Here is a 26,482-nt window from a genome sequence, read left to right on the forward strand (position 1 = left end):
CTGGGAAATCTCCCTCCTGTGGGTGCTTCGGCTCTGCCCCGTGTCACTGCCCACAAAGCCCCTGAGACATTCAGTGCCTCGCATGTCTGCATGGGAACCATTTCCCCTTTTCAGGCCAGGCCCTGCATTGCTCCGTGTCACTGTGGGACTCTTTGGCGCAGTAATAGGGGGCGGTGTCTGCAGCTGTCAGTGAGCGGAGCTGCAGCAAGACCTGGTTCCTGGCTGTGTTCTCAGAGATGGTGACCTGGCCCTGGAGAGACTGGGCGTTGCTTGTGCTCCTGTCATATGGACGCACCCGCTCCAGCCCTGTCCCAGGGAGTTTCCGGATCCAGTGCCAGTGGCATATCCAGCACTGATGGAGAACCCGGTGTGACGTAGTGGGGGGGAACTTGCTAACCCCCACTGGCTGCCATGGGTACTGCCATGGGTACTCATGTCATTATGCAAAGAGGGGCTCTCATCCGGTTTGACCAGCCACCCCCAAGGGAGAGGAACAAAGGAAGGTGGGATGCTGCCCCTGGCTGGGGGGCAGGGCTAGAAGAGAGAGAGTTAGTTCCTGGCTGGAAAGCAGGGGAGAAGGAACTGGGGAGGGGGGCCCTGAGGCCTCTTAGCCCCAGTTCCTGTAACCAGATTACATCTGTGCTGTGCTGTATCCTGGAGGAGCAATAAACCACCCTCAATTCTACTGGCTGGTGGAGTCTGTTTGTGCCATTTCGAGGTGCAGGAGACGGGGAACCCCCAACGCGCTGTCACACCCGGACACGGCGCAGCTCAGGGTGAGGGTCTCTCCGGACTTCACCACGCCAGGGCCAGACTGGACCAACCGCACCTGAGCGAGAGCTCCTGGGGAAGGTGAAACAAAGCGACAAAAGATTTAGCCACCGAACGTCTCTCTGTGTGTCCCTGACTCCCCCGCTGCCCGCCGACACTCCCAGCTGAGGGCAGAGAGCAAGGAAAGGAGAAGCAGCAGAAAATCCTTTTTCATTTCCCATTGAGAGACTCTCTCCAGCAGGCAGGGCCGGGCCGGGCTGTGTCTGGGCGGAGACTGAGGCTCCTAGAACCGGGGTCTGGTACTTAACCAGGAACCTCCAGGCAGGAATCTGCATGCGGCTGCCGCAGGGAGGGGATGAGAGAGGCCGGGGCTGAGCGCTCAGTACGGGGCGATGCCCCCTCGGGGTCACGTCTCCCCTGTACACCCCAGACAGGCCGGGCGCTCAGCGCAGCGCACACGTAAGTGGGAACATTTCTCCTCTGTGCAGATTCGGTGGGAATTGTAGCTCCAGGCCTGGGGGTTCAAAGAGGCTCCTGGATCCCGCGGACGGTCAATTCGATCCTGGCTTCGAAAGTCCTGGACGGTGTCGCAGTAGCGGGACTGTGAGACCAGGGCTCTTTCATACAGCCCGGGGGAGGCTGCCGGCTCCTAGGCGCCCCCTGCCGAGTCCCAGCGCCCGCCGCAGGCTGCAGAGCGGCTCTGCCTGGCTCTGGTGCACCCGCTGGTCAGTGCCGGGGCAGGAAGGGCCCTGAGCGGCCAGAGGGCGAGTGGGGAGAGCAGCCCCCATGCACGCTGGGAAGGCAGAACCGGGGGGGGGGAGCCGATCTGTGGGGGGTAAAGTCGGGCACTGGACTGCAGGGAGCTCTGGCAGAGGGGGCGGAGGAACCAGGCAGGGAAGAGAAAAGAGCGGCGGGCTAAAGGTAGGAGAAGGCAGCGACACTGTGAGAAAGGAGCCGAGTTGGGCCCAGCACCCCTGGGGGCAGAGCGGGGCTCTGTAGCTGGAGCCAGACAGGGGAAGGAGCCGAGCTGGTCACAGGGCTGCTGGGGTGGGGGAGGGGGCAGAGAAGAGAAGGAGGGTGGGACGGGCACCTCAGGCAGGTGGGGGTGGGGCTGTGAGTGACCAGACACCAGAGTCTCCTCTCACAGAGGGGTGACGCTCGGGGTTTCTCTGGGTAGGGGGAGGAGAAGCTTGTGGCTTCCCCCAGGGCCCACTGATGTGTTGTCCGGGGGGGGGGGGCGGACTACTTGTGGGGGTATCAGGTGAGCATCTGTGTTCGTAGGGCGGCACCAGGAGTTGGGAACCTGACGCGCGGTTAGACTCACAGTGACACCAGGGCTGGGGGAGTTTTGAAGGATGGTCCAGAGCGTCAGTGCCCGGTGCCCAGCTAGAAAGTGTTTAACCTCCAGCGGCCCGGGCGGCTCCATTGCTTTTCCTGTTTCTCCCCTCACCCTGCAGCTGAGGGGGACGTGGGGATGTCGGGTCCCCGCTAGGAGGCACTTCGGGAAATCCAGAGTCTAGTTACTGCACCTCGAGCAACCGATCCCCACGTCTGGCTCTTCCGAGCTGCGCGTTTTTACCTCCGTGTCTGAGCCTGGCCGCACCGAAACGTGAATAGTCGGGAAGCCCCGGGGTTCATGGACACAGGGTCATGGATGTAGAGACCTGGGGCCTAGTGAGAGGGATTCTGTTTACACTGCGGTCATAGATCCCGTTGCTGCGCCTGGCGCGGGATTCCCTGCGGAAGTGCTGCCCCCGCGCGGCGCAGGGGAGCGATTCTGCCGCTGGAGTTTTTGTATCAGCCTGTCGGGATTCCCCTCGCTGTGTCTCCCGCACAGTAATAGCGGGCGGTGTCCTCGGGCTTCAGGCCGGTCATTTGCAGGTGCAGCAGGTTGTTGGAGTTATCTGTGGAGATGGTGAATCGCCCTTTGACCGCGTCGTTGTAGTATATGCTCGAGCTGTAAATGCTGGCGACCCATTCCAGCCCCTTCCCGGGAGCCTGCCGGACCCAGCCCATGTAGTAGCTGCTGATGGTGAAGCCGGAGGCTTTGCAGGAGAGGCGCAGAGAGTCTCCGGGCTTCTTCACATCCCCTCCGGACTCCACCAAGGTGATCTGGGACCGGGCACCTGGGAACACAGACAAGTTATCGATACTGGTATCCACGCAAGGGGAATTGAATATTCTTCTGCCGTCAGTCAGAGGAAGAAGATACCTTCCCAAGCCGCTACAGCGACACAGAGAAGGAGCAAAAATTTCATGTTTCCTGGCGCTGGAGCGGAAAGTTCTCCGGGCACTTCGAATTGTCCCTGCGGGTGCAGCCTGGGCAGAGCGAGGGGCAGATTTAAACAGGACGCTGACTCCCTCATTTGCATACCCCGCTGCTTATAAGAGCCCCGCCCTGCTCCTGCCAAGGATGAGCTTGTCTCGCCCTAGGGCTCCGGATGCAGGAGTCAGAACGACCCGGCCCAGGTGTCTGTGTAGCGCCGGTCACAGGGCGCTGGGACCCTCCTGACACTTTCGGAACCCGGGGGGGATGAACCCGCCAGTGGCTGTGTTTCCTCACACAGGGATTGAGAGACTGGCCATTGTCATGTGTCATGGGAGCCAATGGCCTGGCTCCCAAAGCCCTTTTGGGAGAGCATCGATCTATGTACGGGCAGGGGGTTCCTCTCTGGGCTGGTCCGTCCCTTTGGAGCAACAGGGCCGCCTGCCGATAAACACGCGGCACTTTCCCTACAGGAGATTTTACTAGATACAGGGGAGTGATTCCCGTGGCTTGTGCACCTGCCTCTGACCTGCCCGGGGGCAGGGAGCTGAAGAGCTGTGGGGCTCTCCCGGGGACTGCGCTGCACTTGCTAGAGAGCCCCGCAACTCCGCCCATGGGCTCTGGAGGCTTCTCCCCTACAGGAAGCACCGGGTACTCAGGACTCAGCCCTGCCACTCCCAGCTTGGGCCGCAGCGTTCATGGCTTGGAGGGGGTGGGGGGACCAGGGGACCTTCAGCAGGATGTATGTGCTCTGGCGATTCAGGGTACCACCACAGATAAGGGATGCTAGGACTTCAGGGGCGCTGTGGATGGATTACGGCTACAGCCTGGAGAGGTGCTGGAAACTCAGGGGGTTGCAGCGGGTTCGGGGCTTCAAGCTGGGGGCCGCTGGGAATTCAGCCAGGGATCAATTTTCAGGCTCGCAGCTGGTGTCAGGATTTGGGGCACCGCTGTCTGAAAGAACTGAAATCTCTCCCGGTTGAGGAACCCTGCTTTAAGGTGCACGTGGGGTGGGGTGACACAAACATCTAACTCTCCCCCGCACCCTAACCCCTCTATCACACACAGGCTGCCTCTTCTGCTAGTGGCTAGCTGCCTGAGCGCGCCCCCTGCTGGCACCACCTGCAGCATTCCCCTGAATTTATCCCTCCCCGTCTCTCACACAGTAGCAGCGGGCTCTAACTTCCCCCGATCCCTTTCCTACTGCGCTCAGTGAGTTTGATGCGGTGAGTGGCGGAGGCCGCTGACCCGTTTCTGGCCGCTCACCCAGACCGGGATGCTTCCCAGCTGTTCCCCTAACTCCATTGTGCCCCTCACTCTTGAGCCGCAAGAGGCCGTTGCAGGGGGAACCCTTGGACCCGATAGATTTTCTAAGGTACAAACTGGGAGACTTTTGATCTCTCCTGACTGGCTGCGGACAGACTGGAGCGGGGCTCTTGGCTTTAGCGGCCTCCCAGCCCGGCTACTCTGTTGGTAATTCCCTGCCCTAAGGAAGCGACCAAGGTTCCCACCTGAGCTCAAGCCCAGTCCCTGAGACTAAGAGCCCCACACTCGGGAGGATCCGTGTTTGCTGCACTTCTCCCTCCCCCGGAACCTGCCAAACCCCTGGGGAACCAGCCAGAACTACCTAGCCAGATGCCCTGAACTGCAGATTCCTAAGCACGTGTTCTTGCAGGGAGAGGGGAACATGGAAATGAGGTGACCTCTCCACACAGGAAGCAAAGGCGGTGCCGGAGCGGGATTTGAACCCAAGGCCACACAGATAAATAGTAGAAAAGAGGGGACCACAGAGAAAAAGAAACCAATAGAGAAACGAGGGTTTCACACGCACACGTGTTGACATGTGAGCTCTTGCCAGACAGAAAGGGAGCAGCCTCCGTTTACTTTAAATCTTTTCAGCTCTCCCCTTCTTGTGGAGGCAACAGCTGGGATCCCCTTTTCCCCAGCATCGAATTACCTTATTTCTCTGGACTGTGTTTGGACTTGAGGAAATGACCTGGCTCCTGGCTGCCCCTGTTGCTCAGCCAAAGGCCCTGGCTCAAGAGCAAGGCCTCAGGCTGTCAATGACCCATCAGCCTTCTATGACTGTCCCTCCAAATCGGGCCCGGCTCATTGCAAAGTGTAAGGGCTCCCATTGTCCACAGTCCTGCTTTAGCGTCCCCTGGGGATGGGGGCGGGCACAGAGTCACACATATTCCCCTCCCCCTTCTCCTGCCAAAGGCTCCTGCCTCCAGCCCTCTGACCCCAAGGCCACGGAGAACAGTGGGAGACAGTTTCTCGGAATGAGCCCCCAACACCCGCTCCCTTGAGCCATGGGATGCTCCTCAGGGACATGCGGTCACTTCATCCCTTTATAACAGGCGACCATGCAAAAGGGGAGAAGGGATCTGATTTAAATCTCTCCCTCTGCTTGCCCAGACTGCAGCCGCAGGGACAATCCGCAGCCCTCTGTGTCTGCCCAGTGACCAGCCAGTCCCCGGAGAACATTGCCCGCCCGCACCAGGGACAATGGGACTTTGGCTCTGTTTGGTGTTTATTCCAGGCGCTTTGAAAGGTATTTGCATCTTTTAAATGCACTGTCTACGTGTGTGTGTGTGGGGGGGGGGGAGGGTTGGGAAGGGGGGTTTATTGTGTCATTGCTCTCAATGACATTTTTAAATGCGTTTTAACTCCCAGGTGCCCGGTCCCAGGAGCTGATGGAATTCGGAGGGGCTGAGAAAAAGGCCGGAGACTCTCTGCGCCTCTTCTGCAAAGCCTCCGGGTTCAACTTCGGGTCCTCTGGAATGAGCTGGATGCGGCAGGCTCCCGGGAAGGGGCTGGAGTGGGTGGCGCACCTCTACTGGGATAGATGGGACAGAGCTATTTACGCGGACAGAGTGAAGGGCCGATTCACCATCTCCAGGGAGCCTTCCGCGAGCCTGCTGTACCTGCCAATGACCGGCCTGGAGCCGGAAGACACTGGCCGGTATCACTGCGCGCGAGACAGACAGTCACCACGGTGCGGGGAAGCCGGGCTGAGCTCGGACAAAAACCTGCCGGCGCTGACTCAGAAACGCTCCCCTAGGGGGCGCTGCGGTTCTACACTCGCAGTGGGGAGACAGGGAGCGTGAAATCTCCGGGCCTCGTCACAATCGCCAGGTTCCTTCTTTCCCGCATTGGGCACCCGGGCAGGTGCCGCGGGCCGGCCGGGCTGGTGAGGGAACCGGGCTCTGCCTGGCCCTGCCTGGGCAGCTCTGCCCCAGCCTCCCTGATGAGCGGGCAGCCGGGAGCTCATTAGTGACCCCGGGGCTGAGCTAGGAGCTGGGGCGCTGGGGGCAGCGAGCGCTCGTGCAGCAGGGCGGGGCGGGGGGCTCAGAACCAGGAGACAATGTCGGAGTCTCTGTGAGGCGAGTGGCCATGGGGGGCAGCGAGGGGAGGTGTAAAGCGGATTGTGTGAGTGGAGAGGGCGTGTTGGGGTTTTCCCGTCTCCTGCACCCCCGTAATGGCAGGGACAGACTCCACCAGTCAGTAGAATAGAGGGAGTTTATTGCTTCTCCAGGATACAGCACAGATGTAATCTGGTTACAGGGCAGGCCTAGGATGCCTCAGCCCCCCTTGAGATTGCGGAGCCTGGGCCCCTAAATCCCAGCTGGTTGCTGTGACTAGTGGGGGTACTTGCTGGGCTGTGGTGACCCCTGCTGTCTGGAGCAAGACCCAGCAGGGAAAACCTCACTATGCACAGGTGACCTGTTGAACCAGACACTCCCATGGAGAGGAACAAAGGAAGGTGGAATGCTGCCCTGGCTGGGGGGCAGGGCTGGAAGAGTGGGAGTTAGTTGCTGTCTGGGAGCATGGAGGAGACAGCCTAGGGAAAGGGGCTGGAGTTTAGGGGCCCAGTCTCCCCCCATCTCAAGGGGGCCTGAGGCATCCTAGCCCAGCTCTGTGACCAGATTACATCTGTGCTGTGTGGTATCCTGGAGAGGCAATAAACTTCCTCTAGTCCACCGGCTGGTGCAGTCTGTTTGTGCCATTTCGGGGTACAGGAGACGGGGGACCCCCAACGCGCCATCACAGTTGCCTAGGCTGCTTCCTCCATGATTCCAGCCAGAAACCTAAATACTTCACTTCCAGCCCTGCCCCCAGCCAGGGCTCCACTCCCTTTCTTCCCATTGTTCTGCTCTCTGGGAGATAACTCATCAGACAGGTTCGAAGCCCCCTTGAAAAATGACTCTTCCCCTGCCCTGCTGGGGCCTGCTGCAGACAGCAGCCAGTGGAGGTCACTCCCAACTCACTGCCCAGCATAGCAACCAGCAAGGTACCCCCCACTACATCACACAGTGTCACACCCCCTCACTGACATGTGTAACTGAAGGGAAAGGGACACAAGGATCAGAGCAATGACCAGCCAATGGGAACTTGGATTCCTCAGTACCTGCAGAGGTGCAGGTAAATATAGCCCAGCAGTGTGGGGGCCCAACCAGGGTTAACCCAGGTGCACCATGTGAGGGCCAGAGGCTGGTATTGGCCCACACCTACCTCAGCCTTAGCCCCCACAGGCCATTTTTTCCAGTTACCTGCTTCCACATTGAGCACTGAGTCACAGAGGTGATCTGGAGAAGGTTTCCCTAAATCGTATATAAAGTCAAAAGTATTTAAGGTCCTAAACTGTAAAATCACTCTTGAAACATGGGGCATAACTTCCTGAGTCACTTAGTGGTTCCAAAATGTTCTTTGTCATTGTTGAAAATGGGATTTATGGTATTAGATGCTTTTAAGAAGTTTACCTTAGATTTGTGTATCAACAGCTTTAGAGCAGGGGTGGGCAATAATTTTTGATGGGGACCATTCCTAGATTTTGTAAAGTGGTTGAGGGCCACACTCTTTCATGATATTAATGGAGGCGATGTGGGGTCTGGGATGCAGGTTGGGTGTAAAGGGCACCTTGGGGAAAGGGATTGGGGTGCAGGAGGAAGACTGGAGTTTGGGAGGAGTTTGGATGAAGGATGCGTTTTGATCTAGGGCAGGGGACTGGAGTGCAGGGATTTGGAATGTGACCTATAGTAGGAGACATTGTGATCTGGAGCAGATCTGGAAGGTGGTAACAGGGGGCCAGAGGGTTTGGGTATGTTGAGTTCAGCAGGGGTGGGGGTAGCAGAAGGTTGGGGCAGGGAAAGGCTGGGGTTCCAGAAGCAGGTGGTGGCCAGGAGACTTACCATCCAGAAGCCAAACCAGTCTGCCTAGCTAAGGCCTGTGTAATCCACACTAGGGCTATGTCTATATAGAGGGTTTTTCTTGCACAAGAAGGGGCAGTGCAGACACTCCTTCTGGTGCAAGAGCCTCCTCCGCAAAAATGGTGGCTCATTAGATATGCAAATGAGGCTCGGTGATATTCCACACTTAGCCTCATTTGCATAACTTCTAGCGCAAGATCGTGCCAGTGTAGACATAGCCCTAGTGTGGTTCACTGACCAATGCAGTGGCACCTAGACCACAGCAACAGCTAAGATCAAAATACCTCTACAGCCTGGGCTGGGAGCCAGCTGGCTTTTAGCTTAGAGGGTAGAGGCTACTATTCTATGCTTCAGAGCTAGGTTACACTTGCAGAACTTAAAACATTTCCCAATCAGCCTCTGCCTGGCCATGTCCTTTATTGAATAACTGAGTTGAGGACAGGAGGTGTGGTTTTTCCTGGTTGCCTGTTATTCAAACATGCAGCTCTCATTGGCTGGTTGCTGGCCAGAAACTGGCCAATGGGATTGTGTTGGGAGGGCAGCTCCTGAACTGCCCCCCACTTCCAGTTTTAGAATAAACATGGAACCTGGTAGGCACATTTCTGAGTGTGGGGCTGTGGGGCAAGCAAAGGAGTCTGCCTGGTGCTCCCCACTGCCTACATAGGTTGAATGTGGTGACTTGGAGGGCTGGATCTGGCCTGCAGGCCATATTTTGCTCTGGCCTGTTCTAGGCAGACTCAGGCAGCAGCCCTGGGGATCTCTTGCTTCAGTTCAGAGTCTCTGGCCCTTCTGAGTTGAAACAACCAACACCCAGTTTGTTCTTGTCAGGGATTTGTATTTCCTTCCCCCAGAGATCAGGAGGATGGGACCAGTTCACATGCAAATCTCCAGTTCATAGATCAGGGGAACAAAGAACAAAGTGTTTGTCTGATGTCTAGAGGCCTTCTTACACTGGGAAAGAAATCACCTCTCCCATTGTAAGCTCACGTTTCACTCTTGTTCATGCTTCTGTCCACACTGTATGGGTGTTCAGTTTGAGAGGAAATACTTAAATATCACCTGATAACAAGGTGTATGCACGTTATCAGTGAGATTAATGCAGACAACAACATATAAGCATTTCGTAGAGTCTAAACATTAAAAACATTTGTGTAAATTTAATATTTATATTAAGAAACATTCTTATAACTTTAATACCAATATTGAGCAAAACACCCAGGTGACTTAGCCTGGTCTCCAGTTATGAGGTTGGTGCTTAGCTAACACCAGCAGCCGAAGCAAAAGCTGGCATCAAACGTGCCAGCAGCACACCAGCCATACTGTGTTGCTTAGCTGACAGGTCGCTTGATCCACATAAACTCACAAACCCACTCTCCTGTGTCTAACTCTGGTCAGTCTTTCAAATATTGTCAGAATGTATTTCCAGCTACATGGGTAACCCTTTGCACACAGCCCAGACACACCACACAGTGATATTCATGGCCACAAGTTTTTCCATGATCTCTGGTAAGATGCTGGCTGGCTAAATATTCTGACAGCAGAAACTTGGGTGAGCCCTTTGGTACATGCCATACAAGGACTGCAGGGGTGTAACAGGTTCAGCATGTGAATTGTTAAGGGGGAGGAGAAGATGCAGAGGAACAGAGAGGGATTCCCCTCTTATTTAGCTGTTTTCCGGGTGTGGGTTGTCACCACCTCACTGTACAGCACATGTTCATGTTCAGCAGGCTTGGCTTTGTTTTTCGGCTGGGTGGTGTGGGCCTGTGAAGCTGACAGAGCTAAGAGTGCGTAGGTGACTTCTGAGCCCTGCTGGGAAAGGAAAGAGAAATGAGGAGGAGGAGGGGTGCATGGATGCTGCAGCTGAGAAAGAGGCTATGGCATTCTTGAGGGTATGAACAGGAAGACACCTGGGAGATAGTCGTCCCTGTCTATGCTGCACTGGTGAGGCCACAGTTGGAGTGTGTATCCAGTTCTGTGCATCACACATTAAGGAACATGTAGAGAAATTTGGGAGGGTCCAGAGCAGAGACAACACGTCTGAGAGGGAACATGAAGCCAACCTTACAAAGAGGATGGTGACCAACTGTTCCCCATGCCCACTGAAGTTCGGACAAGGACTACTGGGTGTAATCTGTGGCAAGGGAGGTTTAGCTTCGGTATTAAGAGAAATATTCTACCTCTAAGGGAAGTTAAACTGTGGAACAGGTGACCAGGAGATGTTGGGAAATCTCTGTCATAGAACAAACACCCATTAGGCTGGTCCAGGTTTAAGTAATTTTACCACAGCACAGGAGGCCAGAACTGATGGCCTCTTGTAAGTCCCTTCTCAGCCCTACAGTTCTGTGATTGGGTGGCAGTTTGGAGAAAGGGATGGACAATTCCCAGCCCTTCCTTCTGCATCATCAAACTCTGTGCAGTGTCGCCTAGTGACAGTTTTCTGATGGCCACACCCTAGAGAGGCATAGATATCTGAGACCTGGGCAAAAGATTCAAAGAGGTTGGATTCTGATGGTTCTTTAACTTAGCCTCAGTGTATTCATGTTACCTGTTCCATCTGCTCTGCTCCAGGACCCGTGGCATTTGATCCTTTGCTATCATGGCCCGGATCCAGGTTCCTGGTCTGTTCTGCAGGCTCAGACCTTTCAGTGCTTTTCAGAGTCTTTGGAACTAAAACAGAACCAGGGAAGAGCAGAGCTGTGATGGGGACAAACCCTGAGGAAATGCCCAGCTACAGGGTGTGACCTTGAGTAAACTCAGCCCATCTCTCCACTTGCCATGCCAGAGATTGATTCTCCAGCATTCAGTTTAACAGGTCTAGATAAGATCCACTAAACGGAATGCTGAGAGAGGCTCCGGTTGACACCAATTCTCCTTGCAGTCGCAAGGACTAAGGGAAGCCAATGGGAGCATTTGCTTGGCTTAAGGTAAGTCAGCTCCAGCCACATATTTTACGTAGCTGGAGTTGTGCACCTTACGCCGATCTCCCAGGTCTAGTGTAGAACTTTGTGCCCAAAGTTGCTCTGCATTTGTTTAAAGATGTATTTTAGCATCCCTGAGGCATGGAGACGTCTGTGAGTTTTGAATTGTTTTACCCTCACTTCACCCTAAGCACAGCCAAAAACCTTAATAGTGACATCAATTGAAATCATTTGTCTGAAATCAAACTTCAGCTGAGTGGGTTATTTGACATCAGGTGATAAAGCTGAATTTGCGCCAATACACATTTAATAAGCTCTCAATGTCATTTTAGAACTTTGTCTTCTTACTATGCTTCATCCTCTCATTCAAAGTTAAATGTCTCACCTGCCCTGCATATTCCAGACTAGAGAATTTACCGGGTGTTTTTTGGGTCCTCCAGGGCAGGGAGCTGATGATGTGGTGGTTGCAAGAATCAGGGCATGGATGTAGGAGTGCAAGGAAAGACACTGGGGTGTGGGGGTGCAACAGTGAAGACTGGGGGGGGGGTGAGGATGGGCTCAGGACAGGGGATCCCATCCTGGATGACATGAGCCTTCTATCTCTGACCCAAACCCCCAGTTGCCAGGGCCTTCTGCCTGCACACAGGCTCCCCTCCCCTAACACTGTGGTCTAAGGCCAGGAGGAAAGGGCTTTGTGGCAGGTGGCTACTTACTCATTCTGGTGGCAGGAAAGGTGGCAGAGCTCCAGTCCTACTGGACACTCTCTGGGAAGTGCAGCTGGCCCCAGTGGCCACTCTGCATATAGCTCACCCCTGTGGACTCACTGCCCCCAGTGACCACTATCAGTATCGCATCCCTCCTCTCTCTGCTCCCGCTCTTTCCATAATCTGGATAACAGTCCCATTCCTGGCACTTCCATTTGTCTTCTACATCCAAACTCCGACCTTGATGTAGGATAAGAGGAAGCTGCATATCAAATTTAGTGGTTTTACTTCTTACCATTTAGGAGGCATTCTTGAAAAAGGCGATTCACAAGCTGACAGGCAGACATTCATAAAATATAGGGGTCAGTTTGGTTTCCATACCTGCACCATAGTAGGATTCTTTGTGGTTGTCAATATTTTAAACTCTTTACACTGATCCCTACAGAACAGTTTCTGACTAGACCAGATCTGAAGTGCAGGTGAAAGATCTCAGACTCTTTCCCTTTTCACCCACCTCTCTTCTTCCTATGGCAGTAGCAGATCAGAGCAGCCAGTGCTGCAATCAGAAGCAAGATGCCACCAGTTATCAGCAGAATGTCACGGGTTTGGGGTGAGGATGTCCCTGGTGCAAAGGAAAGAGAAGGAAGGGCAAATGAGAATAGCGAGACAGTCTTGATAAAAGGTCTGAGGCCCACAAAGGAATCTGCACTGGCAACAAACTTCCTGTGAAGAAAGGTCTAGTGGTTATGGGACTGGTCTTTGACATTGGCTGTGGGGGAGGATTAACTCCCTGATATACCACAAGATGACTGTGGGACTTGCATCCTCTTTGCCTCATGTCACCATCTCTAAAACGGGCACCAAGGGGTGAACCTCATTAACAACACTGTGAGGGGCCCGGATCCTAGGCCACTGAAGTGTCATAGCTAGAAAAGTCATAGGGGGACACTGGGGTTTCCTTTCCCCTTTTTTTCCATCACAAGCAAAATCTGTCACTCCATCCAATCTCCTTTTCCCAGAGCAGCACATGGGTGTCCTGCAGTGGGAGCAACACAGGAAGCTAGATTAAGACATTAGGGAAATCTCACCTGTCTCAGTCACAGTCACTGTCTGGCTCCTGGGGGACGGGATCCACCTCCCACTCACATTCTCTTCATACCCACAGGCGAATTCCTTGCTGTTGTTCAGACTGGCCCATGGGATGCAGAGCAGAGAGATGTTCATAGATCTGGTGCCGGGCTCCATGGTGCTGATCTCAGACTCAGCTTCCCCAGGAACATACTTGATTCCATCCTTGTAGAAGTGAAACCTCCGCTCGCCAGCATCCCTGGGGGCTGTGCAGGTGATGAGCAGGGGGAGACCTTCTCTCACGGCTCCAGATGGGGGATTTGTGGTTAGTGAAGGCTGGGGAAGGGAATCTGTGGGAATAAACAAGGGAGGTTCAGTAGGGGAAATGAAGATGGTGCCCAGATTTCAATATACTCAGAGCTGACCTGTGCTTTCTCCAGAGCTTCTGGTTTACTTCAGGACTGCACAGAAATGAGCAAGATCCAGGCCAGGAACTGAGGGTGGCTCCCTTCAAATACAATGTGGGGCTGGGATTTCTTGTCAGTGGGTGGACAGGGTTACCACAACGTGACTTGGTTTCTGATAATCCTTGAACCTATGATATTTATGGAGCCCTCTGCAGACAGGCAGGGCCATGGGAGTCTGGTGATCTGGCCCCTCTGGCCAGGCTGACTTAGGGCTGGGTGGCCCTGCTGGGATCCAACATTCCCAGAGGGTAGAGGCACAAGGCAGCCATGTTCTTGGCCATGTTGAGTGGCCATCTGTTGCGCTCCTGTGTGAAGGGCGGCCATGTTGGAAAGCAGGCAGCCATATTGGCTAGAGGTTTCCTTGGCTGTGCTGATGTACAGAGAGGATACAGAGGGGTAGATATACTGCTCTGCGTCACCAGAAACAAAAGGAATCCTCTTACGGAGTCACAAATGTAGCTGGGCATAAGATTTGTGGGCAAGAGGACATGCACATTGAGGCCCAAATTAATGTGTTGAACTTTAAGGTGCCACAGGACCCCTCACTGTCTGTACAGCAGTTGTGTTGTCAGTTGTTGGGTGTTTGGGATAGTGAGACGGCTGAGGGCATGGCTCAGGAGAGGCAGGAGACACTGGGACGGGGCTGGGGCTGTAGTTGGGTAGGGATGTAGAAGGGGCCTCCTCAGTGAATACCCACATGTCTCACCACCCCCAGGTGGAAATGGGGTCTTCCCTAACACTGACCCCAGGGCAAGAAGGCTCAATTTGGACAGGGTCTGTCACCCAGACTCCAATCTCCATTGCAGATAGCGTAGGAGTGGCTGTTCACTGTCAGTTGTGCTGAAAAGCCAGGCACCCTGGCTAGAGACCTGCAGAAGATCTGTTCCCTTCCCTGACTGAAGAACCTGTCACCCACACTCTCCTTCCCCAGAGAGCTAAGCACCCCCAGTATGACCGGGTTCACTGGTATGCTGATGGTTTCAGGGGGCCCAGTGAGAGGATGGGGAGCTGGTGGAGAGTCAGAGAGGAGGAGGGACTCATGAGAAAGTCTCTGACACACAGACACACAACTACAATCCCCCTGCACAGACTGATGGATACTGTCTCTTTATAGCCAGGATCTCTTCAACACTGACAGGTGCATGGCCCAGAATCCTTTGTGCTTTGCACATTCAGGGTTAGAGGAAAGCAGCCCCTGGCTGAGCTGCTCCATCTACCTGCTTTGTCATACTGGGATCCTGGGGCTTTGTGACCCCCAGAGCAGCCCAGAGTTTGAAGGGAACAGGTTCTCCAGGGAGGTAACTAGAGAGATCAGAACTCAGGAAGAGGGATACGGGTTGGGATCAGGACTAGATACAGAAAGAGACTTTGCATTAAATACAGAAGAAGGGTCACAGATGGAAGAGCTCTAGAAGGGGCAGAGGGTAGGGGCAGATGGTACCAGATCAAACTCATTTCAAGAATTAGAAGGAGACTTTTCCATGGGAAAGACCCTGCACCTCTGTACCTCAGCCCTGCCCTGTGTGCACATTGGCCAGTAGGAGAGAGGGGATTATTGCTCAATGTCCATATGGAGGTGACAAAGGAATAGGCAAGATGCCATTTCTGTCTCCTGAAGATTGTCATATAGGAAGTGGCAGGGCTGGAGGCAATGGAATGACCTAACCACAGAGGTGCCACCTTGCTGCATTGCTGCATTTCCCTGCTGTTGGGCTGCTCACCCCCCTATGGCTTGACAGAGAGCAGAGATGGGGGAGATTTTGCGTTGGTTTAACATTCACGGTCCCCAAATTTTCAAATGTTCCTGTTGGCTGGGAGCCCCTTATCTCCAGCAAAGCACTGTCGAACCTTCAGATGGAGCCAAGGACAGTGACCAGAGACCGGGATTGAAATTGCCCTGACCTGCACCTGAGAAGCTGGGCTTTGTCACATCTGATGCATGGAGCAGACAGACCTGAAGTTGTTTGTTGGTCCTTGTGATGGGGTGATGCAACCACACACTGCCTCAGACCCCCCTCCCCCGCGGAGGGTGGGAAGCGACACACCGGCTTCCCCCGCCACGGGAAAGGAAGCAGCGGAAGCTGGAGTGCATCGCACTGAGGCCAACGCTCCAGGGAAGGCCCTGAGGAATGTGGGCACCTGCACCATGGGAAGTAAAGGAGGTGGGGCCCGAAGGGCGGGGAAGGAGCAGACAAGAAATGCCAACGCAGGCGTACTAGGGTGGAGGTCAGACGACCCCCGCAGGGGAAGGGGCGGCACCCAAGGCAGCATAAAAGTGGCAGAGGCACTCGGGCTGGGAAGGCCAACTGGAGGAGCGGATGAAGGGCCTCCAGACCTCAGGAAAGAGGTGGACAGGGCACTCGGGTGAGCAGGGGGTGAAGAAGCAGCCCAGGGTGGGTGCAAATAGGATCACCTGCAGGCTGATGCGTTACGGCACGTAGCCCCATCAGCCAGGTGAGGGGGAGCAGATATTTCCCCCCCACCTTAGGGCCCTGGGCTGCGGCCTGGAGAGAGGGTGGGTCCGGGCCCCCCTTACACCCGGCTCGGGGTGAGCATTGGAGTCAGGATAGACAAGCTCCCCCTCCCCACTTGCAGGAACAGAGCGCGGGCAGAGAGTGGGGCGGAAAGGGGGCTGAATGTCTTAGGGGAGTCGGCACCCCTTGACAGTCCTGTGGGAAACAGGGGGGCTTACCAATCACTCTGATGGAGATGGGTTGACTCCTTTTCGATGGGATCTCTCGCCCAGACTCTGTCTTCCAGTAATCACAGCTGTACACTCCGGCTTCTGATTTAGACACATTTGAGAGCAGAAGGGAGGTGCTGACATGGAACCAATATTCAAGAAGCTTTCTGGAGTCAATTATCTGCCCATCCCTAAAAAAACGGATCCCGGATTGGGTGGAAGCACTGAGAACTGAGCACGTCAGGTTCACAGATTCACCAGGTAGGAGGATGCCGTGTGGTGGGCTCACAGTGAGTTTGGGGACCAACGGCCGGGCTGGATGGAGGAAAGAGGAAAGAGAGAACTCTCTTTACAAGCAGCACCCCATTCATGTAACCCCCCTGCACCAGCCAGTCCCATCCAGAGCTTCTCCCAGCCTCCCTTTTGTTCCTCCCAGGCTTCTGCACAGCTCTGGGGCCCCCTTCCAAATGTTATCAGCTGCATCTTTGGAGGCTGCCAAGGTGGACACACTAAGGCCTGGACAGGTGACTGGGGACCCAGCATAAGGAGCTGAGGGTCCTTGGTAGGGGCAGAATTCAAACGCAGGGCAAGGAGGGAACCAGGGTCTCTGATGCTCTCTCCTTACCCCTGAAAGGTACAGATGGAGCAGCCCCTTAGTGATCCTGGCAGGTCAGGCACCTACGACAGCCAGTCAGGACACTCGCGGCTTGGGGTCACATGACTGGCAGGCATACCCTGCTGAAGCCAGGGAATGAATGAATGACCTGGCTGGGACCTGGCTGAGCAGCTGTGATGTCCTGCTGCTGCGAGGGATCTTGTTCCTTGCCAGGCTCCTGCAATCAGTATCCAGCCTGTTCCTGCTCCACTCTCAGCCTGTGCCTGCCTCGCACCTCCCTTGTTCCCAGGTCTGGACCCGCTCTCGCCATCAGGCCAGGCCGCTTCCATCCTGGCTCCCAGCACCCAAAGCAGGGCACGGGGCGGCATCATCACTGCTGATTTTCCAGCCAGCACTGACTGGCTGTGTCTAGACTGGCCAGTTTTTCCGGAAAATCAGCCGCTTTTCTGGAAAAACTTGCCAGCTGTTTACACTGGCCGCTTGAATTTCCACAAAAGCACTGACTTCCTACTCTAAGAAATCAGTGCTTCTTGTGGAAATACTATGCTGCTCCTGTTCGGGCAAAAGTCCTTGTGCCACAGGGCCACTGTAGACAGCTGAGATTTGTTTTCCACAAAAAAGCCCTGATCACGAAAATGGTGATTGGGGCTTTTTTGCACAAAAGTGCATCTAGATTGGCATGGATGTTTTTCCTCAAAAAGTGCTTTTGCAGAAAAGTGTCCGTGCCAATCTAGACACTCTGTTCCGAAAATGCTTTTAACAGAAAACTTTTCTGTTAAAAGCATTTCCGGAAAATCATGCCAATCTAGACGCAGCCGGTGTGTTTTCTGAAAGATGCGCCCCGTGCCCAGCAGGATTCACTCAGGGCTATGCCCTGTGCCCTGCGGGGTCAGGGCAGATGATCACTCAGCCCTTCAGGACTCAGAATTGATGATTCTGTGATGCTGATGAATATTACAGACCTGGTCTGAAACATGGGTTTCAGTTAAACACCCCAGCTACTCAAATCCTGCTATACATTCAGGCAGCTTCTTTGGCTTGCCTTGGACACCAGCCCATTCCCGTTTCAGCATTGTTAAATGGAGGAGGGGTGGACCCGCTGCCCATTCCTGCCCTAGATGCCCCCAGGCAGCAGTGATATCTCCTCAGGCCCATGTTACTGGGCTGCCAGCTTGGGAGTGAGTCCGGCCAGAGCTGCCCTGGCTCCCCCTGCCTCCCCTATCACGGTGCTGTCCAAGGTACTGCTGATCCCTGGCTCCCCCTGCCTCCCCTATCACGGTGCTGTCCAAGGTACTGTTTATCCCTGGCTCCCCCTGCCTCCCCTATCACGGTGCTGTCCAAGGTACTGCTTATCCCTGGCTCCCCCTGCCTCCCCTATCACGGTGCTGTCCAAGGTACTGCTGATCCCTGGCTCTCCCTACCTGCCCCCAGCGTGGTGCTGTCCAAGCTACCTCTGTGTAGGGGAGCCTCGACAGCCCTGCCTTGATGAGAAATGGTGATATCCGCCTTTTTCACAGTGAGGCTCCCTAAAAGCAAGTCTCATGCACAAAAGCAGGCAGGAAAGGTTTGGAACCCAGAAACTGTGAGAGGAAGGAATGTTTTGAATAACAATGCAAATTAAGCATGGCACGCGAGACAACTTCAAGAACACAGGACAAGCAACCTCGCGCTGGTAGTTCAGTTTCTGATAAGCAAAAATTACAGCTGCAGCCATAAAACTGTCAACTACACATGGGCTGTGTCTAGACTGGCAAGTTTTTCCACAAAATCATCTGCTTTTGCCAAAAAACTTGCCAGCTGTCTACACTGGCCGCTTGAATTTCTGCAAGAACACTGACGATCTCATGTAAGATTGTCAGTGTTCTTATGGAAATACTGTGCTGCTCCCGTTCGGGCAAAAGCCCTCTTGCGCAAATAGGGCCGGTGTAGACAGCACAGTACTGTTTTGCACAAAAAAGCCCCGATTGCTAAAATGGCGATCAGGGCTTTTTTGCGCAAAACCGCGTCTAGATTGGCACAGAAGCTTTTCTGCAAAAAGTGCTTTTGTGGAAAAGCCTCAGTGCCAATCTAGACACGCGCTTCCGAAAATGCTTTTAACGGAAAACTTTTCCATTAAAAGCATTTCTGGAAAATCATGCCAGTGTAGATGTAGCCATACAGTTTTGGCCACACCCCAATTTCCAAGGTACCACTGCTAGCAGTAAGCTCCATCCCTCTCCCTCCAGGGCTTGAGATTGTCTGAGTGTCTCTTGGCCAACCATCTTTTTATGTTGCCCAACAGGGCTCTGATTGGATGACTCTAGCCTGCTTCTCATTGGCTCCCTGCCTCAGCCCTCATTCCTTATGTGGGGTTAAGTTTTAACCCCTTATGTGCCAGTGCAGGACAATCACCCTGTCACACTGTCATTCAGCAGACAGGGGCGTGTGCGCATGCAGGTATGTTTGTACCAGTGGAAGTGACCAGTCTTGCTCTGTCAGTGCAACATCCATCTCATCAGCTGCAGGTGCCAGATTCCCACAGGAAATGTGTCTCCATAGCACAAAGGCACCAAGGGAAACTAGGACAGCCCAGCACTCGCCTCTCACACTGATGGAGACAGGGGGACTCTCCACAGACTGGATCTCTCGTCCGGACAGATGTATCCAGTACTGGCAGGTGTACGACCCGGAGTCCCATGACCACAGTGTTAAGTTCATGACATCGGAATAGCTGCTGCCAGATGGGAAGATCCTTTCCCCGTTCTTGGAGAATTGAAATTTTGTAATTGCCACATCACCACTGGGAAGAGAACACGTGAGCTGAACAGACTCCTCAGAGAGGTAGAGCTGGTGCAAGGGGCTCTGGGAGAGGGTGGGAGCTGCTGGGGGGCCTGGAAAAGACAATGTGTAAGATTTCAAAGCTGAAAGGACTCAGTGAGCTGAGAGAGAAAGATGAAGGGCAGGAGGCTGTTACTACCTAAGTGGAGGACGAGGGGGATTCCCACAGAGAAATAAATGCCCCCCTGAAACCTCACTGCCCCCAGTCAGGTGTCTCTCTGTGGTGCTGTATTACACGGCCTTCCAAAGGTCACAGGTTTCATCTGGAGGCACCTGGGGTGAGCGGGGTTCAGGGAGAGGGACAGGGCTACAGAAGAGTCTGGACACCAGGGCTGTGTCTACACTAACCACTTATTCCGGAAAATCAGCCGCTTTTCCAGAATAACTTGCCAGCTGTCTACACTGGCCCCTTGAATTTCCAGAAAAGCACTGACAATCTACTGTAAGAAATCAGCCGCTTTTCTGGAAATACTATGCTGCTCCCGTTCGGGCAAAAGTCCTTTTTCCGGAAAACTGTTCCAGAAAAGGGCCAGTGTAGACAGCACAGTAGTGTTTTCCACAAAAAACCCTCTATTGCAAAAATGACGATCGGGGCTTTTTTGCAGAAAAGTGCGTCTACATTGGCACGGACGCTTTTCCGGAAAAAGTGCTTTTCTGGAAAAGCATCCTGCCAATGTAGATGCACTTTTTCTGGAAAAACTTATCACAGAAAACTGTTCTGTTTTAAGCATTTCCGGAAAATCATGCCAGTGTAGACCTAGCCCAGGAGTCAGGTACAGAAGAAGGGGCCCAGCCAGCAGGGATCTCTGGAGGGATCTGGGAGCAGGGGCAGATGTTTCAAAGCTAAATTCATCTCAGGGGGAGTGGAGTTTCCATGGGAAATGCCCTGCACCCCTGTGCCTCACTGTGCCCACGTTACCAGCAGCAACCTCAATCCCCCTGATTCCAACACTTTCTGGGGAAAGTGTGTGTGTGTGTGGGGGGGGGGGGGAATGTTGTTACAAATGGGTTAAACCCAACACACCCATTCCCATCAGGATATTCACCCCCACAGTCCCAATCCATGGACAGAGGCAGAAAATTGGGGAGAACCTGTCAGTTGACCACCAGACTATGGCGCCTGCTCCTGGGCACTACCCCTCAGCAGCACCTAAACGCTGGATTCCTCCCCTCCCAGGGCGCCCAATTACCCCACAGCTCACCTTGCCTCTGTGATTCACAGCCACCCTTCACCAAGCCTCTTCCATCAAGGCAAATAGCACTGGCCACTCAGCATCAGCAAGGGGCGTTGGACCTGCAACCAATTCCTACCCTAGATGCCCCATTGCAGCCCTGGTATCTCCTCAGTCCCATGTCGCTGGGCCCCCAGCCTGGGAGTGGGTTGGGTCAGGTCGGGTCGGGTCGGGTCAGGCCAGAGCTCTCCTGGCTCCTCCTGCCTGCCCCCTGCTAGCAGCCACCTGCATCCCTCTCTCACCAGGGCTAAGAGAGACTGGGTGTCCCCTGGCCAGCCACCTTTTTATGCTGCCCAGCAAGGCTCTGATTGGCTGACTCTCTCCTGCTTGTGATTGGCTCCCTGACCCAGCCCTTTCCCTTTATATGGAAGCTGTTTTAACCCCTTATTTGCCAGTGCAGGACCACCACACTGTCAGACGTTCATTCACCAGATGTGTGTGCATGTGCACACGCACACGCATCTTTGTACCTAGGGACGTGAGCACCCTGCTCTGTCTGTGCAACTCTCATCTCATGGGCTACAAGTCCTGGATTCCATGCAGGGAATGCGTCTCTAACAAAAACCAACCAAGGGAAGCTGGGGACAGCCCAGCACTCACGTGTCACAGTGATGGTAACAGGGGGACTCTCCAGCGATTGGATCTCTCGTCCCAGCGGGTGTATCCAGTACCGGCAGGAGTATGACCCGGAGTCCCCGGGCTTCAATTTTAAGTTCCTGACATCAGAGTAGCTGCTGCCCAGTGGGACAACAGGTAGGAAGATCCTTTTCCCCCCCTTGGAAAATTGAAATCTTGTAACTGCCTCATTACCAGTGGGAGGAGAACATGCTAGCTGCACGAATTCCCCTGAGAGGTACAGCTGGTGCGGGGGGCTCAGGGCGAAGGTGGGAGCTGCTGGGGGGTCTGAAAAAGACAACGGGTCAGATTCCAGTGCAGGAGAAGAGACACAGAGAGCCGAGAGGCTGAGATGCAGAAGAGGAGGCTGTTACTGCCTAAATGGAGCTAGAGTGTTTCTTAAACTCTGTGCCATGGCCTCTTTTAATGTTTTTCCCCCTACCCCCAGTGGAGATGGAAGCTCAGCTGGGACAGCACATGCAGAAATTAAAGGGCCCATGACCATTTCTTTTTTCTTTTTTTCCCCCTCAACAATTTTCCTTTAGTGTTTCACATAAAAATGATTGTTTGGTGTTCCATGGTCTTTAAAAGTTTAAGAAACACTGAGCTAGAGAGATTCCCATAGAAAAATAAATGCCCTGCTGAAATCCCAGTGCACCCCGCCCCCCCCCCCCCCCCCCCGCCCAATGTCTCACCTTGCCCCTATATCACACAGCCCTCCAAAGGTTCCCTGGTGGGATAACTGGGTGGGCAGGGTTAAGGGAGAGGGAAAGGGTGTGGAAGGGTTTGGAAACCAGGGTCGGGGTTAGATACAGAAGAAGGGGCCCACCCAGCAGGGGTCTCTCTGGGGATTCCATCCCTGCTTTGAGAGAAGAGTTTGTATCCACTGCTGCTTTCACCCCAGGGGTAGCTTCTGCTCCTCTCATACATGTGACCCGTAGGGGGTGCTGACATATTTGTGCCACCAGGGTCTGGCGTAACAGGATAGACACCAATCCCTGTTTTGACAGAAATCAGATTGTGCTCCTCCGGCAATGCCCACCCAGGACCCCAGCGCTGTGAGCTCTCCACAGCAGTGCCCTGGCAATGCCCAGTCGATGCTGAGCAGCTGGGAGCCCCACTCCCACCATAGACTCTCTGAGATGCAGGGAGGGAGGCTGGGCAGATAGAGGGTGAAGGTGAGGTGCTGGGGTGGGTTTCAGGTCCCCAAAGACTCCTCCCATCCAACGGCAGGGAAACCAGGGGCTCACCTCTCACAGTGATGGAGACTGAGCTGCTGTTCCCAGAGGAGATCTCTCCATTGGATTCCCATCTCCAATATGCACAGGTGTAGGACCCAGCCCTCCCTTTCTCAGCGATGAGTTCCAGCCGGGCCCCTGCATTTGGGTGTGGGACTATGCTGGGCTCCTGCAGTTCATTTTGAAGGAAGAATCTGTATCCTGAGACCAATCCATTTGAAGGGGCTGAACAGGTGAGGTTAACCTGATCCCCTGGGAGATAGACTCGGTAGCTGCGGTCCAGAGAGAGGCTGGGGGCCGGCAGGGGATCTGGAACAGAGACACGGGGTCAGTGGGCAGGGAGATGCCAGGATGGAATGAGGAGAAGGGAGAAGGGTAAAAGATCCGTCCTGGGCAGACAGGAACACAAACCAGCCTCACTCACTGCCTTGCCCCCACTCCCACACACCATGGCAAATAAACCTCATTCCGGGCCCTTTTCCGAGATCCCAGGCCAGAAGGGCCCATTGTGCTCATGGAGTCCAACCCGTGTGTCACCCAGCCCCTGGGATTGCCCTGGATGGTCCCTCTGTCACCCAGGGCAGATCCCTGGGAAGCTCATTGAGGCTTCATTCAGAAATCATCAGCGCTGGAGAATCCACCCCAGAGTTTTGGGAAGTGTCCCCCTGCTTAATTCCCCCACCATGAAAATGCCTCCTATTTCCAGCCTGAGTTTGTCTGGCCACAGCTCCCGGGCACTGGGTTGTGTTTGCAACTGAGCTGTTGATTAATCCCCAGATAGGAGCTTCTAGACAGAGATCACGCCCCCCCAACCCTTCTCTGTGTTGTTAAACAGCTCCTGGACTGTCTTTCTCTAAGAAGGACCCGCTGTGGCGGCGCGTCGGGGTTTCCCCGACTCCTGCACCCCCATAGTGGCACGAACAGATTCCACCAGCCAGTAGAATAGAGGGAGTTTATTGCTTCTCCAGGATACAGCACAGCACAGATGTAATCTGGTTACAGGGCAGGCCTAGGATGCCTCAGCTCCCCTTGAGATGGGGGAGACTGGGCCCCTAAATTCCAGCCCCTTCCCTAGGCTGCCTCCTCCATGATTCCAGACAGAAACTAAAACTCTCTTCCAACCCTGCCCCTCCATCCCGAGCTGCACTCCACCTCCCTTCCTTTGTCTTTCTCCCTGGAAGCCAGCTCGTGGGACAGGTTGGGAGCCCCTTGCATAATGACTCATCCCCTGTCCTGCTGGACCATGCTACAAACAGCTGCCAGTGGAGGTCACACACAGACCACTGCCCAGCATAGCAACCAGCAAGGTACCCCACACTACATCACACCCGCCCTCCGTCTCACTGGACAAATTCCAGCTCCCTCCCTCTGTGCAACTTCACTCCCATCTCACAGCCTGCTCCCTGCACCCCTGAACTACACTAACCCTCAGTCAGCTGCTCCCCATCCCATAGAGGCAGGAGATGGCAGGGTGATGGAGGGGACCCAGACTGTGCCACGGGGCAATTCAGGGACAAGGGCAGGAGCTCTGCAGATGTCCACATAGGGCAGCAAGGATCGTCCATGTGACTCGGAACCACCAGATCCCCTCTCTCTCCATCCAGAGGAAGCGGGTGAGCTCATTTGTGGAGGGTGGAAGGGCCCTTCCTCCACTTGGGACCCCCAACATCCCAACACTCTCCATTCAGGGGGAATGTGGGGTGCAAACAGAGGGGCAGGGATGTTGTTGAAAATGGATCGATCCCAACAGCCCCATTTCCATCAGGACAGTCACCCACAGTCTCCATCCAGGGGCAGAGGGATAAGCGGGTAAGAGAATCTGTCATGTGACCATCAGCCCTGCCCAGCAGTAGCTAGAAGGCGCTGACTAGAAATGAGGAAGCTCTGGCAGATGTGAGGGAGTAAAGGGGGGAATTCTTCTGCCCATCACTGTTCCTCTGGAGCCTCTGCAGAATCTGCTTTTACTGCCCTGCTGCATGCGGCTCAGTCACTGTCCCTGTCCCTGTCCTTGAGCCCTCTGATCTGAGAGCTGGGGCAGAGAGCTCCACATGGGTGGGTGTGACGTAGTGCGGGTACCTGGCTGGTTTCTATACTGCTGGCTCTGGGGTAACCCCCACTGATGCCGTGGGTACCACGACCCAGCAAAACAGGATAAGTCACTATGCAAAGGGACCTCTCAACCGGTATGGCCAGACACCCCCCATGGAGAGGAACAAAGGAAGGTGGAATGCTGCCCTGGCTGGGGGGCAGGGATGGAAGAGTGTTGGTTAGTTGCTGTCTGGGAGCATGGAGGAGACAGCCTAGGGAAAGGGGCTGGAGTTTAGGGGCCCAGTCTCCCCCATCTCAAGGGGGCCTGAGGCATCCTAGCCCAGCTCTGTGACCAGATTACATCTGTGCTGTGCTGTATCCTGGGGAGGCAATAAACTTCCTCTATTCCACCGGCTGGTGCAGTCTGTTTGTGCCATTTCGGGGTGCAGGAGACGGGGGACCCCCAACATGCCATCACAGTGGGCCCTGCCTAGGGGTCAGTGTCATGTGGAAGTGGGAGCTCAGTCTCCATGGCCCCTCCCACCCTCACTCTCTCTGTTGAGGCTGCAAATGAGGGGCTGGGTAGTGCCCAAGATGATGGGGGCAGCCTCTCCCCTATGATCTGGGCTGGGACCCACCAAACAGACCCTCCCAGCAGGTATCAGATGGAGTCGCTCTTCCACCCCTCTGGATGTCAGGGGAAGTCATGGGGACATCAGGGTATGATCCCCCCTTCCTTGCAATTCCCATCACCATGGTGTGAGAGGATCAAGATCCCAGCCCCACTGACAGAACCCCTCTCCCCTCCCCCACCCCACTGCCAGCATCTCAGGGAGGCCAAGAGACATTGTTACCTGCGGGGGACACCGGCCTGGGGAGACTCTGGAGAGAGGCTGGAAGAGAAGAGCAGAGGAGGTGAGAGATCTGGGGATGCAGAACTGGGAGGGGGAGTGTGCAGACAGATAGACACAGACACACAGAGGGCCAGAGGCCAAGCACTCACCCAGCAGAGGCAGAAGGCGAGTTAGCTCCATGCTGAGCCGGTCACTCTGGGCTGGGAGCTGGGTTCTCGGCTCAGCAGGGGAAGTCACAGCTTCAGGCGTGGCCACCACTCAGCTCGGGCTGGAGACACACTGGTGTGTGGGGCACAGAGTGTGGGGGAGGGGAGCTGCCCATTTCCTGAACTTGACAGTGGGGCGGGTGGAGGGTTTCCTGTCGCCAAACACTGACCCCCTCTGCTGGGACTGACCCCGCTGTGGGGAGCGGGAGCTGGAGGCAGGGCCAGGCCCAGCTGGAGATGGAATCTGGCTGAGGAAGGGCTGAGGGGGAGGGGCATCCCAGCCGAGATGAGGCCGTGGGGAGAAGCTCTCCTGTCTCTTGGTTTATCCCCAGAGGGGAGAGTCTTTAAACTGAGGGGGCTGCAGCCGTGAGTCCCTGCTCCCCCACCAGCTAGACCCTGCCCAGGTGTAATTTCCATGTCTCTGGAGGGAAAGAATCCGACATTTTCTGATCATTGTGAAACTTCCCCTTAGTCACCAGCTGGGCCGTTGCTGTGGCTTTGGCTTCCTGTTCCGTGGTCTGAGCGCTGTGAATTTCAACCCCTCCCATCAGGCACAGATTCCCATTTGCCCCGTGACCAAGGTTTAATTTCTCTCTCCTTGAACTGCCCCTGAACTCCGTGCATGGAATGGGGATGGTTCCCCCCCCCCCCATCCTGTATGGAATTGTCTTATGGACACTGTCATGATTATGAGGTTAGCCAGCAGCCTGGGGATTAAGGGGTTAACACACCTAGCCAGGTGGAGTGACCAATAGGAATGTAGGTGGGACTTTCAAACTGGGACAAAGG

General features: G+C 54.8%; 1 protein-coding gene across 2 annotated transcripts; it reads right to left on the reverse strand.

Annotated features, from left to right (window-relative positions):
• Positions 1–9,076: 9,076 nt before the first annotated feature.
• LOC142821357 (Fc receptor-like protein 5) lies at positions 9,077–26,134 on the reverse strand. Of its 2 annotated transcripts, none has more exons than XM_075912254.1 (10): positions 25,637–26,134; positions 25,488–25,526; positions 22,618–22,914; positions 21,353–21,655; positions 19,283–19,573; positions 16,097–16,402; positions 12,958–13,287; positions 12,384–12,491; positions 10,793–10,914; positions 9,077–10,053 (listed from the first exon to the last, which is right to left on the reverse strand). In XM_075912254.1, exons 1-10 carry the CDS (start codon positions 25,665–25,667, stop codon positions 9,907–9,909), a joined length of 1,974 nt encoding a protein of 657 aa, XP_075768369.1. In that variant the 5' UTR covers positions 25,668–26,134; the 3' UTR covers positions 9,077–9,906. The 2 variants fall into 2 exon arrangements, with proteins under 2 accessions (XP_075768369.1, XP_075768368.1); XM_075912253.1 differs by having other exon boundaries at positions 9,077–10,056.
• Between the last annotated feature and the right edge of the window lie 348 nt (positions 26,135–26,482).

Source organism: Pelodiscus sinensis, chromosome 30, assembly GCF_049634645.1.
Source record: "Pelodiscus sinensis isolate JC-2024 chromosome 30, ASM4963464v1, whole genome shotgun sequence".
NCBI lineage: Eukaryota > Metazoa > Chordata > Testudines > Trionychidae > Pelodiscus > Pelodiscus sinensis.